The sequence below is a fragment of the Hydra viridissima genome, unplaced genomic scaffold (assembly GCF_058129835.1).
Source record: "Hydra viridissima isolate aposymbiotic clone 2 unplaced genomic scaffold, HvirCarnegie_v1 scaffold_11, whole genome shotgun sequence".
Lineage (NCBI taxonomy): Eukaryota > Metazoa > Cnidaria > Hydrozoa > Anthoathecata > Hydridae > Hydra > Hydra viridissima.
In genome coordinates this window covers 5910976-5925987 of record NW_028324310.1, presented here as the reverse complement: position 1 = coordinate 5925987, position 15012 = coordinate 5910976, and the positions used below count along the sequence as shown (strand labels likewise).

The following is a 15012-nucleotide window of genomic DNA, read 5'->3' as shown; positions in this document are numbered from 1 at the left end:
CTCTGCAAAACAATGTGGACGTATAATTATAAAATAAACAATATTATAAATCAATAAAAAAAAATATGATTATTGTCTTGCATACCATATATGTTCAAAACCACTTGTATTCCAACATTAGCTACCTGATCTTGTGTTGCAAAAGGATCTTGGAATACTGTACATAAAGATTGAGCAAACTCACTATTCGATTCAATAAACTTCAGTACAGCTATCTTTCCTTGACTAAAAAGCGCAGAGGTAGTATCACATCCACTCCATGCATGGATAAACAACAAACATTTTTTCACGTGATATGATAAACTTTATGTAACATTCTTTATGATAATTGTTTCCGTATTTTTTTTTTCATAATTATTTTAGCTTAACGGCGCAAAAAAATCTCACATATGGTTTGATCCCACATGTGAACCAACATAACAAGAATGTCTGTATCATCAGCTATGATAGTCACACATTTTCCATTTTGTACAAGCACAATTCCTTTTGTAGCAATGGTTTTGTCAGCGTCTCCTTCGCATTCCACTACACTGTTAAAAATTTCCGTTAAAAAACGGAAAAATATTCTGTTACTTGCACGGAAAGTATCCGTATATCCATGTATGGGATGTACAGACACAGTGTCACGAAATGACTTTTAATTCGAACCTCTTGTCCCAAGAAAACCCTTTGGAGGTTTGAGAGTACACATGTGTAGAATAACACTAGAGTTGGTTTTGAAATCTTTCATCATCGTCCGAGAAAGAAAAATCAGTTTAAAGTTTTTAATTTTATTGCTCAGAATAAAAATTTTACAAAAAAATAATTTCTTTAAAAAAATCTTGTTCTCTATTATAACATATAAATTTCTTCAACATATAATATGTTTGCAACTCTAAACAAAGCAAAACCAAAAAAAATACATACAAACTATTCTTGAAAGACAAACAGTTTTCTACTTTCAGCTTTGAAATTCAAGCTGTGAAAAACATTAATGATTCTAGATATTTATACAAAATTATTCTACTCAATTGATTAAGAAGCAAGCCTTTATTAAACTCTTACATAGCATATGTAATTAATAACTGTAAATGTCTCTTCCACAAATAGAAATCAAAATAAATGTTTACTGTTATACTCAATCAAACAGTTTCGAAGATTCCTGGGATAATCCCGATGGATGGCTGGCCTCTTGAAATGTTGCCAATGAAGACTGAAGTTGTGGTGAAGTGACTCTGTGGCTTGTTTAGAAAAGATGCCCAGAGAGTGGTTGTGGCAATCAATAAACTGTGTCACATGGAAGAAAACAGCATGTGCTTTGGGGGTAACACTTGTGTTTGGAAGGTTGAGATAGGAAGCTTTAAACTCTTCAATAAGCTCACAGTAGTTCTGTTGGAGTGTATTCCCAAAGCAGGCATGAACAACAGCATCAAATTTTCTGAGGGTTTCAATAAATGGAAATGCCAAAAAGCAAGCATGCTTCTCTGCAAGTTGTTGAAGTGAGTCAACATTTCTCAAAAGCTTTCTACACTTATTGCCAGCAAATTGTCCTCCATGAAAAGGTTGTTGTTGAATGTTGATCATCTTTGGCCACTCATCTGCATTTTGCCAAACCTGACAGAGGTTCTTAAAGAGGTGGTTCACAACACCAATAAGAAGGTGAAGTTCCATAGGAGGAATAAAATCTAGGACAAGAGTATCATCAGAAAGTCTTATTATTGGCTGGTGAACAACATTTTGAAAGTCCCTTACCTTTTTTGTTTGGGCACCGGCTGCTTGGAAGCCTTCAAAATCAGAACGAATGGAGCCAAATGTTCGAAGCTCACCACTGTGATGAAGATTCTTTGACTCAATGTCACACCAGGTGCAAGGGTGTGCACTAGAGTGAGATTGCAAGCCACAAATTATGTTAGCAAGCTTCATGTCGCATGACAACACAAAAGACATTCTCTCTAAACACAGTTTATCCAGGATTTGTTTGACATTGTCATAGTTTTCAGAGACATTTTCTGCAATGGCCACCAAAAGTTGACGCTTCACTCCTGAGTCTTTGAAATTTTTAAAGAGAGGTTTCTTTGATGGAGGAGAAGTATCTGGTGTTTCTAAGCTCATAATACCAAAAGAAACTTTCACGAACCCGCCTCCACTATCTATCCCCACCTTAATAAGCTGGTCTGACTGAGGGCCTCTGACTTCAGCAACAGTGTTTCTTAATGACTCCATTTCATTGCAGTACACCAATAAATATTTAGACTCTTGGCTAGTACTTTTGGATGTATCAGTAATTTCTGAGGTGACAAAGAGGTCAGAAAGTTGCTTTCCAAGAGATTCAAACTTTTCTCTGAAATTTTTCTCCACAACACACTGTGGAACTACTTTGTTTAGAGTTGAAGCAAGCATATTCATTCCTCTATTTGAAAGACCAATCTGGTTTTGAACTTGTACTAGATGTTGTGCAGTCAAGGTGGGTTTAGATGAAGGAAATAATTCTCTTTGTCGCGATGGACCTGCAAAAAATCACAGAAAGTTACCATTGTATCATTTCTGAAATTCATAGTGTATATTTTATTGCTATGCCCTTTGACAAAAGTTTTTTTTGTTTAAAAAGTACAGTTTTTACCTGGAGTTACTGGAAAGGGTCTTCCTACTCCATGATTGAGATGGACAGTGCCATGGGGGGAAGGAACTTTGTTGGCAATTACAGAAACAGCCACTCTTTCTGCTGCTTTTTTGTCCTTTTCTGCAACTTCGAGTAAGTTCTGTCGTAACATTGCTTTAGTACAGACATGAGGGATGCCTCTTCCTATCAATGAAAAGCATGCTGAACATCTTTTCTCAACAAATGGCTGTTCTATAAGCTGACTGGCAGTGTTTGTTGCTCCACTTATCTGAGGGCTTCTGAATTTTGCTTTTCCCACACTACAAATCAAGCAATCACATGCTGATTCTCTTGTTGCAGGACGGATCTTTATGTTTTGATAGTCTGGCAAGGAAGGAAGTTGGACATCTCTCCCTTCACCTTTTCTTCTGAGACTTACTCGACAGTTTTCACAGATTCCAATTGGTACTCTTTGGTCTTCAAAGTTGATTCTTTGGCCCAAAATTTCTTGACTGCGTTTAATCATAAAATCAGTCAGCTGCCTGTTAGCTTTGTTCATACAGAGAAAACAGACAGTTTTCCTGTTGTCTTCATGAGTTTTTGCTTGGTTAGGCATTTTGAAAAATGATGCACACCTTGTTTTTTTATAACGGTTTCTAAACTGTTTGCAGGTTTTTCCCGGAATTTTTTAGTTAATTATTTTTTTGCTAAAATATTTTGTATGTACTATTTGTAAAACAAATAACCAAAATAGACAGTTTTTTTGAGAAAGAAAAAAAAACTCTTAGTTTATTGACCTTATTAAATAAGCATAAAATTAGAAACTTTAAACTGATTTTTCTTTCTCGGACAATGATGAAAGATTTCAAAACCAACTCTAGTGTAATTCTACACATGTGTACTCTCAAACCTCCAAAGGGTTTTCTCGGGACATGAGGTTCGAATTAATAGTCATTTCGTGACACAGTGCAGATACATTATGTACGGAAATTTTCCGTATCTGCGGCCAAATTTTCAAATACGGAAGTTTCCGTTGTATTAATAACTGCAGTTATAATCAACATGTTAAACCGCCATAAGTGATGATTTTTCAAACTTATATTTGGGTACACATTTAGCTTCAAAAAGAAATAGAAATATTTATAAAAGTTGACAATTGCATCTTCTTCTTCTTCGATTATTTACTGAAAAATTTGTAATGCTTTTATCAAAAGTTGGATTTCATTCTAGATATAATATTTATAACATAACTTTTTATAAAATATAATAATATTATATATTAATTTATATAAATATTATATATATATATATATATATATATATATATATATATATATATATATATATATATATATATATATATATATATATATATATATATATATATATATATATATATATATATATATATATATATATATATATATATATATATATATATATATATATATATATATATATATACTGATGTATTATCAACTCCAGGGATATTAAATTAATTATTTTTAATTATTTTGTGTTTAGCAAAAATATTAGTAATAAAGAGAGATATAGTGGTTTTGTAACAATTTTTAGCTTAAGCAAGAAAAAGTTAATTTTCAAACATTTTTAGAATAATGAAATGTTATTTCATAAATTTAGTTTTTTTTTTAGCGATGATTTAGGACCAGATGGGTTAAAGTTATTAATTTTCTGTTATAAAATATTCATTTTTCATTATATTATAATATATAACAATGGTATATAAAATAAGTAAAATAACTTAGTATAAAAAATTTAAAATTTTATTTTTTAAATGGTTTTATAATAAATCAAAATAAATTTTTATTAAAGATTAGAAAAGAACATTTAGATTGTTAAAATGTTTATTAGAATGAATAATTGTTATTAGAGTTAAAATAGAGTTTTAAACTTTTTCTTAATTTATCTGCTGCTCAAAAAATCATTGTATTATTTGGTAGGTAAATTTAGTAATTGATTATTAGAATTTGATTTCAAAGAAGTTCTAAAGATTTTTATTTACTTAATAATATAAAAAAATCTAATTTTCTAATTTTAATTTAAATCTAATTTAGTACTGGCACCAACAATGGTAAAAAATTGGCCTTCGCTAAATCAGTCATATAGAGTAACAACTTTAAAGTAATCAATCATTGCACACAATGAGTTTTTTTTTAAATTTATTACTTTATTAAATATTAAAATGTTTCCTTACTCAAAAACTTATGCATTTTTATTTTTAGTTGATTCGAAATGGATAAGAAAGGAAATACTATATTTTTTTGCATTTGAGTTGATTTATTTATATTTTACGAAACTAATATATATATATATATATTAGATAAAAATAAATTTTTATGTACTGTGGGGTGCAAAAAAAAGCCACACTGATATTTATTCTTGATTTCAAGTATAAATTGTATAATCAAGCAAAACAAAAAAAATTGGATGTGGCAGTGAAAAATTCAGGAAAGAAGAGGTATGCATATATATAAACTAATATTTATATAACAAAAATCATTAGAGATACAGAATAATATGGGCACATTTAATATTTTAGAAAACAGCAAACGGATATAGAAATTGGACGAATTATTGAAGCTGCTGACCGAGGAGAGTCTCATAGAAGCTATGTAGAGCGTTTTAAACTCCACTATTAGCAGATTGGTGAAGAAATATAAACAAAATGGTACAACTGAAAGCTCTATTGGATCAGGGAGAAAACCTAAAACTTCAAAAAAGGAAGATCGCTACATTCTTAATGTTGTCAAAAAAGATTGTAAAATCACATGTAGTGAGATAAAACTAGATTTGAACCTTACTAATATCTCAAAGTGGATAATATCTCATCGAATAAAAGTATCAGGTGAATTTTTTTCTGGAAAGCAAATAAAAAAACCATTTGTTAGTGAAATCAATCGCAAAAAAAGATTAAAGTGGTGCATTGAGCACAAAGATTGGACATGTGAACAATAGGCTAAAGTTATTTGGAGCGACGGGTCTCCTTTCATCTTGTTTTATAATGGTCGACCTCACTGTTGGAAATTAATTGGGGAAAATTCAACCCCCAAACATGAAACGCAACCATTAAACATGACAAAAAGGTCAATGTGTGGGGTTGTTTTAGTGCACACAAAGTTGGACAACTTTACCGGGTGAAAGACACCATGGACCAGCATTTGTATCACAAAATCTTAGTTAATCAACTTGGACCAAGTATAAAAGAATTTTTTCCTAATGGTGACTACATCTTTCAACAGGATAACGATCCCAAACATACAGCACGGTTGAATAAGAGATATCTAGAATCTAAATTGATACCAGTTATGTCTTGGCCAGCACAGTCTCCTGATTTAAATCCAATTGAAAACCTATAGTCTATATTGGATAAAAAGTTGAAAGATCGTAGGGCAACAAATGAAGATAAACTGTTCCAAATTCTTCTTGTTGGTTGGAATGCTTTGCCAAATGACTTATTAAAAAGGCATGTAGATAGTATGCCTTCTAGATGCGCAGAAGTCATAAAAAACAAAGTGTGGCCAATTAAGTACTTATACAACTAAAACTTGAAAAATACTTCACAAATCCTAATTTCTTTTTATTATATGCAATATAGAATAATGTCAAAAGCATTTCTATCAAAATTGTCTTATATCACTTTTATTATATGAGTTTTTATTAAAAAATTGAGTGTGGCTTTTTTTTTGCACCCCACTGTAAATTTATATAGGATTATGTAATATAATTATATTATTATGTACTAATACTTTATTAACTATTTTTTTTTTTTTTTATTTGAAGTTGTTTATTTACAAATTGATTATTTAATCACGGAAAATTTAATATTTTATTGTAAATCAAAAATGATTTGTTTTAGATAATATTTTCGATAACATTCAATCTATTTTACATTTAAAATGTTCACTTTTTAAATTTTCATATGAACAACATTCCTTTCATTTACGAAAACTATACGGCAGTTGAGTTGCCACAACCTTTCTGTTGTTTAACGGGGAAAACGCATTTATTTTCAACGGAAATTTCAGTTTATATGCGGAAAATTTCCGGCAGCTACGATGACAAAACCTCCCGTTATTTAACGGAAATAAACGGAAAAAACCCATTGTATTTAAACGGAAATATCCGTTTATTTACAGAATTTCCGTTTACATGTGATGGGTTTTTCCGTAAAATAACGGGAAGTTTTGTCATCGTAGCTGCCGGAAATTTTCCGTAGAAAACGCGATATTTTTTTAACAGTGTACTATATGACCTTTTTCTCTTAGCTTTATTACCAATGCTTTGATCAAAGCAGTTTTGTTATTGCTGTTTCACAGAAATTCAGATTGTTTGCAGTTCACTTGGTTTTTTGGTTGGAATACAATGTTGATAGACTTTCTTGCTCTCCTTTGATGTTCTTGATCTTTGATGGATGATTTGTAACCATCAAAAATAATTAAAGTATGATTACCATACTTTTTTGTAATATATGTACAATATTGTTCAATAATGTCTGAATATGTAGCTGGGAGACTCCAAAAAACTCGATGCAGCAAAGCTCCGCCGTCAAGAATATAGGTTGTGTCATTATTCACTGTTAAAATTGTTGAATCCTTAATGAGTTCTCTACCAAGCTCTGCTTTGTTTGGTTTTCTCATTAATCCATCTTTGAAGAGAGATGTGGGCTCCGGTGTTAATTCATATTCGAAGCAGTCAGTCAAATCTTCAACCCTCTCAATTAGCATGATTAGTCTTTGGAACGAAACATTAGGATCTACGTGGACTGCATCGCCATTAACTTTAACAGATGGCATCAACTTGACAAGTGTCTTGACCTGCTTTGAATGCTTGATAGCTGCTTGATTGACTGCAATATTATTAAGACTGTTTTGAATCTCTAAACCCACATTTTCTGCTCGATTACAATTGATTTCATCATTCTTATCAACACATAGGTTAGTAAATATACATTGAAGTCCTGAGTCTTGAAATTCAAATGGGTTAAACAGCTCGAGCTGCTCCTTTAATGCTTTAAAATCTTTAGTATCTCTTTTTCGCCGAGACTCACCAGATTCACAATGTTGCTGACTGCTCTCAAAACGATGCTTTGTCAATGTTGACATGGAATCATGGATTGCTCCGCATTTGTGCAAGTTACTGACCCAAAGATTCCTTGTAGACTCTGACATACCCCTTCCTCTAGTTAAGCTTCCATTGCTTTTCATTGATTTTATCATGCACTGTTCAATTACTAAATCAGGCCAAAGACCAGCCCAATATCGATCTGTGCGTCTAATACAATGGTAACCTGATTTACAGTAAAGCCAAGGATGTTCTGAATTAAGTGAGTGCATAGATTGTAGATACAACCGAGCACTTTTGGTATAGTTTATATGCCCTGTTGCGGCAAATAAATAAACATCAGCCTGGTGGCTTCCAGATGTTCGTGCCAGTTCCCAGTTCTCTCTGCTCTGATGAACATTTTGATAATGCTAATGTATTCAAGATATTGCAACCATAGTTTTGCTGTTCTGGATGAATGGGAAAGCTGTGTTTTTTTAAATTTTCAATAAGATTTGTGAATCTTATAACTTCACTACTATTGTTTATCACTTCCAAATCCATGTTTCCTTAGACCAGATCCTGATACATATTTTCTAGAGAACTATCAGCATCTTCTTTGGGGCTTTTTTTAAAAAGTAGACTCATTAAGGTAGACTCAACTAAGAAGTGAGTTCTTAGTGCTCTAGCTACTGCTTTACCAGTCATTATATGCGTGACAGAGTTGTTTGCATAAATAAGTTCCAGTAATCTATTCAGCCCTGATCCCTCCATGACCATACCAATACTTCCTAGGAAGCTCATAAAGATGTGGAATCTTTATAAGCTTCCTAGGAAGTATTGGTATAGTCATGGTCAAAATTCAGCTCTACAGTTTACCAAGTACACAAAATATATTATTTGAAAAGAAAAATTAGTGCATTTTGAGCATGCTATGCTGGTATTAAAGTAAAAAATGATGGTGTCATCATTTTATGTAATTAATTTTTACATTTTTATAATTTGTAAACCAAATTTTTTTAAAAATATTATATGAATCGCGTCATTTTTCGCTGAATTATGACAATTTATTGACAGCAAGTCGTACGGGTTTAGTTTATTTTTTAAAAAAAAATCTACAAAGTGAGGTCAATAATAATATTTATAACTTTTTTTGCCCAAAATGAATTTTGGTGGATTTTGGATATATTAAAGTAGATAAAATTACGCTTCGAATGATACCAAATTCATTTATATCCAAATTTTGTCCAGGTTAGCCCTTTTTTAGACTTATTTTGACTAGACTATCATCTGATTTCACGGTTGTTTCGCGAATTGGAAGCTTTTCCATCGTTTTATTCTCGTTTCGAAGCTTTTTCTTGTTTCAATATAAGCTGTAAAAAATAAAATTTAACTGTTAGTCTAAAATTTTATAGGTAACACACCTGGTTTTATTCATTTAATATATTATAAAACTCTCTACTCAACACTCTTCAGATAAAAAATTGTTGTGATAGTAAATGTATAACATTCCTTTAGTTACTGATAAATAAATTATAATTTTATATTGATATTGTATATATTTTTAAATAAATAAACATATATATATTTATATATAAATATATAAATATATAAATATATAAATATATAAATATATAAATATATAAATATATAAATATATATATATATATATATATATATATATATATATATATATATATATATATATATATATATATATATATATATATATATATATATACTATATATATACAATAACCACAATGACGGGGGGTGGGGGTGGGTGGAGACAAAGACCCCCTTGATTTTTTCAAAAGGACCTCATATAATATTTTTTCTCACTAAAAACTTAAAAAGTATTTTAGGTTTTTTTGGTACTTCGGTCCCCCACTAAAATGTCATGCCATGGCCCATATATATATTTATAAATTAGTAAAAACACTTATCTACAAACAACATCATTCGACTGAAACACTTTTACTTAAATTAACCAATGATATATTTGAACTTTTTTAGTTAACCGTACCCAAAAAGTTAAAATTGGTAATTCATGTTCATCTAACCAAAATGTAAAATATGGAGCACCCCAAGGTACAGTCCTGGGTCCAAATCTCTTTAATATCTAGTTGTGGATATACCAAAATGTCTTGAATACATTTCTAAATGAATGTGTGAATCATTCATAAACCAATCAAAAACAAAAATATTAATTATGGCACCACCTAACATTCAAAAAGATATAATTATTAAGGGTACTTTTGTTAACAAGGAATGCATTTGATTTGTTGATTCCGCAAAAAGTCTAGATGTGATACTTGACAATCAATTATCTTTAAAAACATAAATAAATAAGACTGTTAAAAGCTGTTACAATATAATGAGAAAAATACCAAAAATAAAACAATTCTTATCCCATAAAGATCTGTGCACCATAGTATGTTCATTATTATTTTCACAACTATATTATTGTGAACTCCCTCTACTTTGGAATTGATAAGGCACTATTAAAAAAACTGCAGTCTATTCAGAATTGTGCAGCAAGACTGGTATTTAAAACCAGAATAGAAACTCAAGTAAATAACAAAGAATATAACAACTTGCATTGGCTAAAAATTAGAGAAACAATATATTTCAAGGTCGTCTTAATAATGCAGAAATCTATTAAACAGGAAGCACTAACGTCGTTATGCAATTTAATTCAATACTCTATGTCAGAAAGATATATATATATATATATATATATATATATATATATATATATATATATATATATATATATATATATATATATACTATAAAATATTATAAAAAATTAAAATTTTCTCCTACAGAAAAACCTTGACAATGGAAGCTATAATATACATAAAAAATTTTATGCAATCTATAAATGACAAATATTTAATTGGAACCTAACATTATAATAGATAACAATTATTAAAACAAATATTAAAACAATATCTTAATCACTTTTCTCAAAAGGCTTTTCTTGATTATCTCTAAAGGATTGGCAAAATATCAAAAGTATTATTATTTTTTTTGAAATTTTAATGATTCATAAATGTACAAGTTTTAAGCCAGTTACATAAACATAAGCGGAGTAACACTAACATAAACATCTTTTGTATGTTAAATTAAAATTATGTAACTTTATATACCTATTTTTTTTGGTTTTGATAAACTTCATCAACATTTGAGGTATCTTCTGCATATCTGCATTTCTCTTTTGCTTCAGATTCTGTGTCTATATTTTAAAAAGTACTTATGATAATTATTGATGTATCAAAATTTCATTTTCTAATTTCAATAATTATGATTAAATGCTTAAATAAATTTATAAAAAATTGTCAAAATTATTACTTTACTATCTTTGACAATATTATATAAACTACCTGCAGTTGACAAAATTCTTCCTGAAAACCTAAGCCATCCAACCTCAGGTTCTTGACATATTGATTTAGCTAAGTCTATTTTTTTCATATTTGTCCAGCGAGGCCAATAAAAATCTGTAGATTTTCTAGATGAAATTTTTGATAACACACTTTCACTCATAGCATTCACTAACCAAATTAGTGGTACGTAATCGGTATTGTTTTCTTCATCGAATGCAACATTTGCATACAACATCTTACTCAGTAACACAGTACAGAAATTACACAGTAAGTTACTCTGCTACAAAATGTAAACGAAAGTAGAAAAAATCCATACTCCGCAATCTCCTTTATATAGGAATAAAATATTACTAAATTGCACTTTTGGATTTACAGAAAAACGTTCAATGGTCTTAAAAAACCATTCATGATTCTAAGAATATATGCCACAAGGAAGTAAGACAATAATGAAAACACTCACGTCAACTTTATAATATTGTATGCATTTCCTTGTGGCGTTACTTTTCATAAACGTAAATATTAATGAATTCTTTAAAGTATTTATTGTTCAAATTGCATGTAAAACTTTGTAAAATTTTCAACTTTTTACTAAAGAAAGAAAAAGAGAAAAATTTATGTATAAAAAATAAAAATAGTTATAAGAACTTTTTATATAGAGTTTCATAAAAAGCATAAAAAGAGAAAACGATTATAACTTTAATTTATACGTTATATTGTCAAAACTTTTTTGCCCAAGGTAAGTTGCAAATGGCGATAATGGTCTGATTGCATAGATTTTTTCGCATATTACTTTCATCAGATGGGTCCCTAATGGGAAACCCGTAAAAATCCCAGTTTTCTTAGCCCTTATAAACACCACATGCGGCCCATATTACTATTTTTGCTTAATTTTTCAACCGTAAAGGGACCCGTCTGGAAACCAGAACACAAACCCTTCTAAATCCCGTTCCCGTAAGCCCAGTTAAAAACCATATGGTACCCGTCTGTCAATGTTCGCTGGGATATATATAAAAATGGATGCCAAAATATTTAAAAAAGTTCTTAGTGACGATCCGAGCGAAGAGGATTATATTTACTGGAAAAAAATGCTAGCTATTTATTTAGAAAAAGCAGTTATACCAGCAGATAGTAAACTTGAAGTTTTATTTGTTTTATGTGGAGTTAAAGCCTTTACGTTAATTCAAGATTCAACCTCATTCAACGAAGCAATAACAATACTTGACCAAAAGTTTCAAAAACGGTCAACGGCTATCATGATGCGTCACAAACTTCGATCGCTTAAACAACAGGAGGGCGAATCAGTCGAAAACTTTATGTGCAACCTAAAGCAGTTTGCCAGAAAGTGTCCTACACAGTCTCTCACCGCCGATCAACATAGAAGTCTATTAATATGCGATGCTTTTATTGCAGGAATTTTCTCACCAACTATTCGACAGCGACTACTAGAATCTACAGAAGAAAATCTAGATGTACTTTATAAAACAGCACTTACTATGGAACTAGCAGCCGAAGATGCTCTCAATTTAACAACTACAACGGCTCCCACCAGACTACCAAATTTTGCTGCTACGAAAAATCAAGCAATTATCAAACCTTGTCTTTGGTACGGTGGTAAGTTACACCCAAAAGCAAAATGCCCAGCACGTAACTCTACCTGTACAAACTGTCAAAGAAAAGGTCACTGGTCAACCGTCTGTCTGTCAAAAACAAAAAAAAATTACGCTAAAACAGCCGCAATTAACGAAAAATGCACAGACGACGAGGATGAGAGTACACAACTATCTTCGGCCATAGCCGCAATTAACTCACCAAGTAGATTAATTGACGTCACCATAAACAAAAATAAGACTCAGGCATTATTGGATACCGGCTCAGACAAATCATTTATTACTTCCGAACTTCTTATGCAATGGAACCTTGTCTACGACACTCGGTGCTCTTTACAGGTTTCACTGGCAGATCACTCCACTCTAAAAGTAAAAGGAATTTTTCGAGGTTCATTACTAATGGTTCGCGAAAAGCTAAAAGCACAGTTTCTTGTCGTTGACAACTTGGTGGCGCCTGTAATTATCGGAATGGACGTTCTGTCACAACATTCTTCCCTAATTATCAGCTTTAAAGGAAATAAAGAACCACTCAAATTTTGTCTTGCTACAAACAGCATGATATGTAACACATATGCATTAATACCTGGAGTAGATATCAATAAAATTAAGCCTATCTCAAAAAAATCACGACGGAGCAAAAATATCCCATTTTTAACTGAAGAAATCAACCGCATGCTCAAACAAAATATCATTCAAGTAAGCCGCAGCCCTTGGCGTGCTCAATGCTTTGTGGTATCTTCAGGGCACAAAAATCGCTTAGTTATCGATTATTCAAATACAATCAACTTACACACGCCATTAGATTCATACCCAACACCACGAATTGACGACATGTTACTTAAAATAGCAGCTAATAACGTTTTTAGTACTATTGACCTCAAATCCGCATACCATCAGGTAAAAATACGACCAGAAGACTATAAACTAACTGCATTTGAAGCTAATGGTAGACTTTACGAGTTCAAAAGATTACCTTTTGGTTGCACTAATGCTGTGCCAATTTTTCAACGAGTTATGGACGAATTTATCCAGACCAAAGAGCTTGAAAACACCTATGCTTACCTTGACGATTTGATTATTGGTGGAAAAGATGACCATGAGCATGACATAAACCTAAAGAGGTTCCTAAACGCGGCTAAAGATGTCAATATAGAGATAAACATGGAAAAGAGTAATTTCAAAAAAACTCAAATAGAATTTTTAGGCCATGTTATTGAGAACGGTACCATAAAACCCGACCCTAAGAGATACGAAGCCTTAATGAATATGCCAGATCCACGAACTTTACGAGAACTAAATAGAATGATTGGATTTTTTGCATATTACGCCAAATGGATTCAAAACTGCACTGAACTAACTCTGCCACTTATTGAAGCAAGGAATAATTTTTCATCTCGGGGCCTAACCACACATGCCAAATTAGCAATCAAAACGCTTAAAAATAAACTAGTTGAAGAATGCCTGGCCTCCCCTGACTTTAAACTCCCGCTAACTATAGAAAAAGACGCTTCCGACAAAGCCCTTGGAGGAACATTACTACAGCTAGGCAGGCCAGTGGCTTTCTTTTCAAGGACACTAACAAATGCCGAAAAGAAACATGCGATTGTTGAGAAAGAAGCTGCAGCTATAGTTGAATGCTGCAGAAGATGGAAACATCTAATCAACTCGGCTCCAGTCGTTAACATTGTAACAGACCAAAGATCAATATCACTTATTTATCCGATCAGTAAGTCCGTGAGCTTTTTGAATTTTGTACGAGTATTTTCCGAGCTTTTTGTGGACGATTTGCCGAACTGAACCTTCGGAAATCCCTTCATCCTTGGCCATTTGTCTTATCAATTTAGTTAGGACATCTGATGAGCTTTCTCTAGCTCATCAGATGTTCTACCTTCAACGAGATCTTTCACTTTCCTAGTTTTCGTGGAATGACTGCATTCTCCGAAATGTTTTTTTGTTGTTTTATTTTTTATTTTATCTCTCTACACGAATTAAGTTAAGGCATGGAGGTAAAAGGGATGCTGCAAAAGTTATTCATATGGTTTCATCACCTACCAGTTCACCAAGAAGAGATGCCAAAGTAAAAAAACGTATTTTCACTGAAAGTAAGGCTCCCATAAAAATGACAGCAGAGCTGGACAGAGACAGAGAAAAATTAGGTATAATTATCCGTACCATTAGCTCGGGGTTTGCAATAAATATACCAGCTTTTGAAAATTTTACCGTGCAAACTGCTGATTTTTACATTCAAGAATACTCTTGGTACCACATGCCGCAAAGTGTACACAAAATTTTGATGTATTGAAGCCTCATTATAAAAAAAGCCATCCTATCAATTGGTACACTGTCAGAAGAGACTCAGGAGCATAGAAATAAAGAC

At 31.6% G+C, this 15012-nt stretch overlaps 3 protein-coding genes, 1 long non-coding RNA gene and 1 pseudogene across 10 annotated transcripts; 2 read left to right on the top strand and 3 right to left on the bottom strand.

The window, feature by feature from the left end:
• Window positions 1-339: 339 nt before the first annotated feature.
• LOC145194273 (uncharacterized) lies at window positions 340-3506 on the bottom strand. Its single transcript, XM_090066723.1, has 2 exons — window positions 2600-3506; window positions 340-2486 (listed from the first exon to the last, which is right to left on the bottom strand). The coding sequence occupies exons 1-2, from the start codon at window positions 3192-3194 to the stop codon at window positions 1093-1095; spliced, it is 1989 nt and encodes a 662-aa protein (XP_089922849.1). The 5' UTR covers window positions 3195-3506; the 3' UTR covers window positions 340-1092.
• Window positions 3507-4089: 583 nt separating this feature from the next.
• On the top strand, window positions 4090-6234 carry LOC149881893 (uncharacterized). The gene is made up of 4 exons (XR_016445286.1): window positions 4090-4535; window positions 4654-4720; window positions 4822-5057; window positions 5139-6234. It is a non-coding gene; the product is annotated as an uncharacterized LOC149881893 (long non-coding RNA).
• A 616-nt stretch (window positions 6235-6850) lies between these two features.
• LOC149881892 (uncharacterized) lies at window positions 6851-8379 on the bottom strand (annotated as a pseudogene).
• A 344-nt stretch (window positions 8380-8723) lies between these two features.
• Window positions 8724-11838, bottom strand: LOC149881891 (uncharacterized). 7 transcript variants are annotated; one of them, XR_016445307.1, is made up of 5 exons: window positions 11736-11837; window positions 11029-11616; window positions 10607-10880; window positions 9631-9798; window positions 8724-9012 (listed from the first exon to the last, which is right to left on the bottom strand). XR_016445307.1 is itself a non-coding variant. In XM_090067755.1 (4 exons), exons 2-3 carry the CDS (start codon window positions 11261-11263, stop codon window positions 10795-10797), a joined length of 321 nt encoding a protein of 106 aa, XP_089923881.1. In that variant the 5' UTR covers window positions 11264-11616; window positions 11736-11837; the 3' UTR covers window positions 8724-9012. The 7 variants fall into 7 exon arrangements, 2 of the variants coding, with proteins under 2 accessions (XP_089923881.1, XP_089923879.1); XR_016445306.1 differs by having other exon boundaries at window positions 9666-9798; XR_016445308.1 differs by lacking the exon at window positions 9631-9798.
• A 203-nt stretch (window positions 11839-12041) lies between these two features.
• LOC149881890 (uncharacterized) lies at window positions 12042-14937 on the top strand. The gene is made up of 2 exons (XM_090065859.1): window positions 12042-14369; window positions 14629-14937. Exons 1-2 carry the CDS (start codon window positions 12042-12044, stop codon window positions 14935-14937), a joined length of 2637 nt encoding a protein of 878 aa, XP_089921985.1.
• The last annotated feature ends 75 nt before the right edge of the window (window positions 14938-15012 follow it).

Excerpts from the sequence above, each read along its gene's own strand:
- LOC145194273 (XM_090066723.1), bottom strand. The coding sequence starts at position 3,194 with ATGCCTAACCAAGCAAAAACTCATGAAGACAACAGGAAAACTGTCTGT. Across the intron at positions 2,487-2,599 it reads ACCCTTTCCAGTAACTCCAG|GTCCATCGCGACAAAGAGAA; the intron begins GTAAAAACTGTA and ends GATTTTTTGCAG.
- LOC149881891 (XM_090067753.1), bottom strand. The coding sequence starts at position 11,263 with ATGTTGTATGCAAATGTTGCATTCGATGAAGAAAACAATACCGATTAC. Across the intron at positions 10,881-11,028 it reads AAGAATTTTGTCAACTGCAG|ACACAGAATCTGAAGCAAAA; the intron begins GTAGTTTATATA and ends TTTAAAATATAG.
- LOC149881890 (XM_090065859.1), top strand. The coding sequence starts at position 12,042 with ATGGATGCCAAAATATTTAAAAAAGTTCTTAGTGACGATCCGAGCGAA. Across the intron at positions 14,370-14,628 it reads TTTATCCGATCAGTAAGTCC|TTAAGGCATGGAGGTAAAAG; the intron begins GTGAGCTTTTTG and ends ACACGAATTAAG.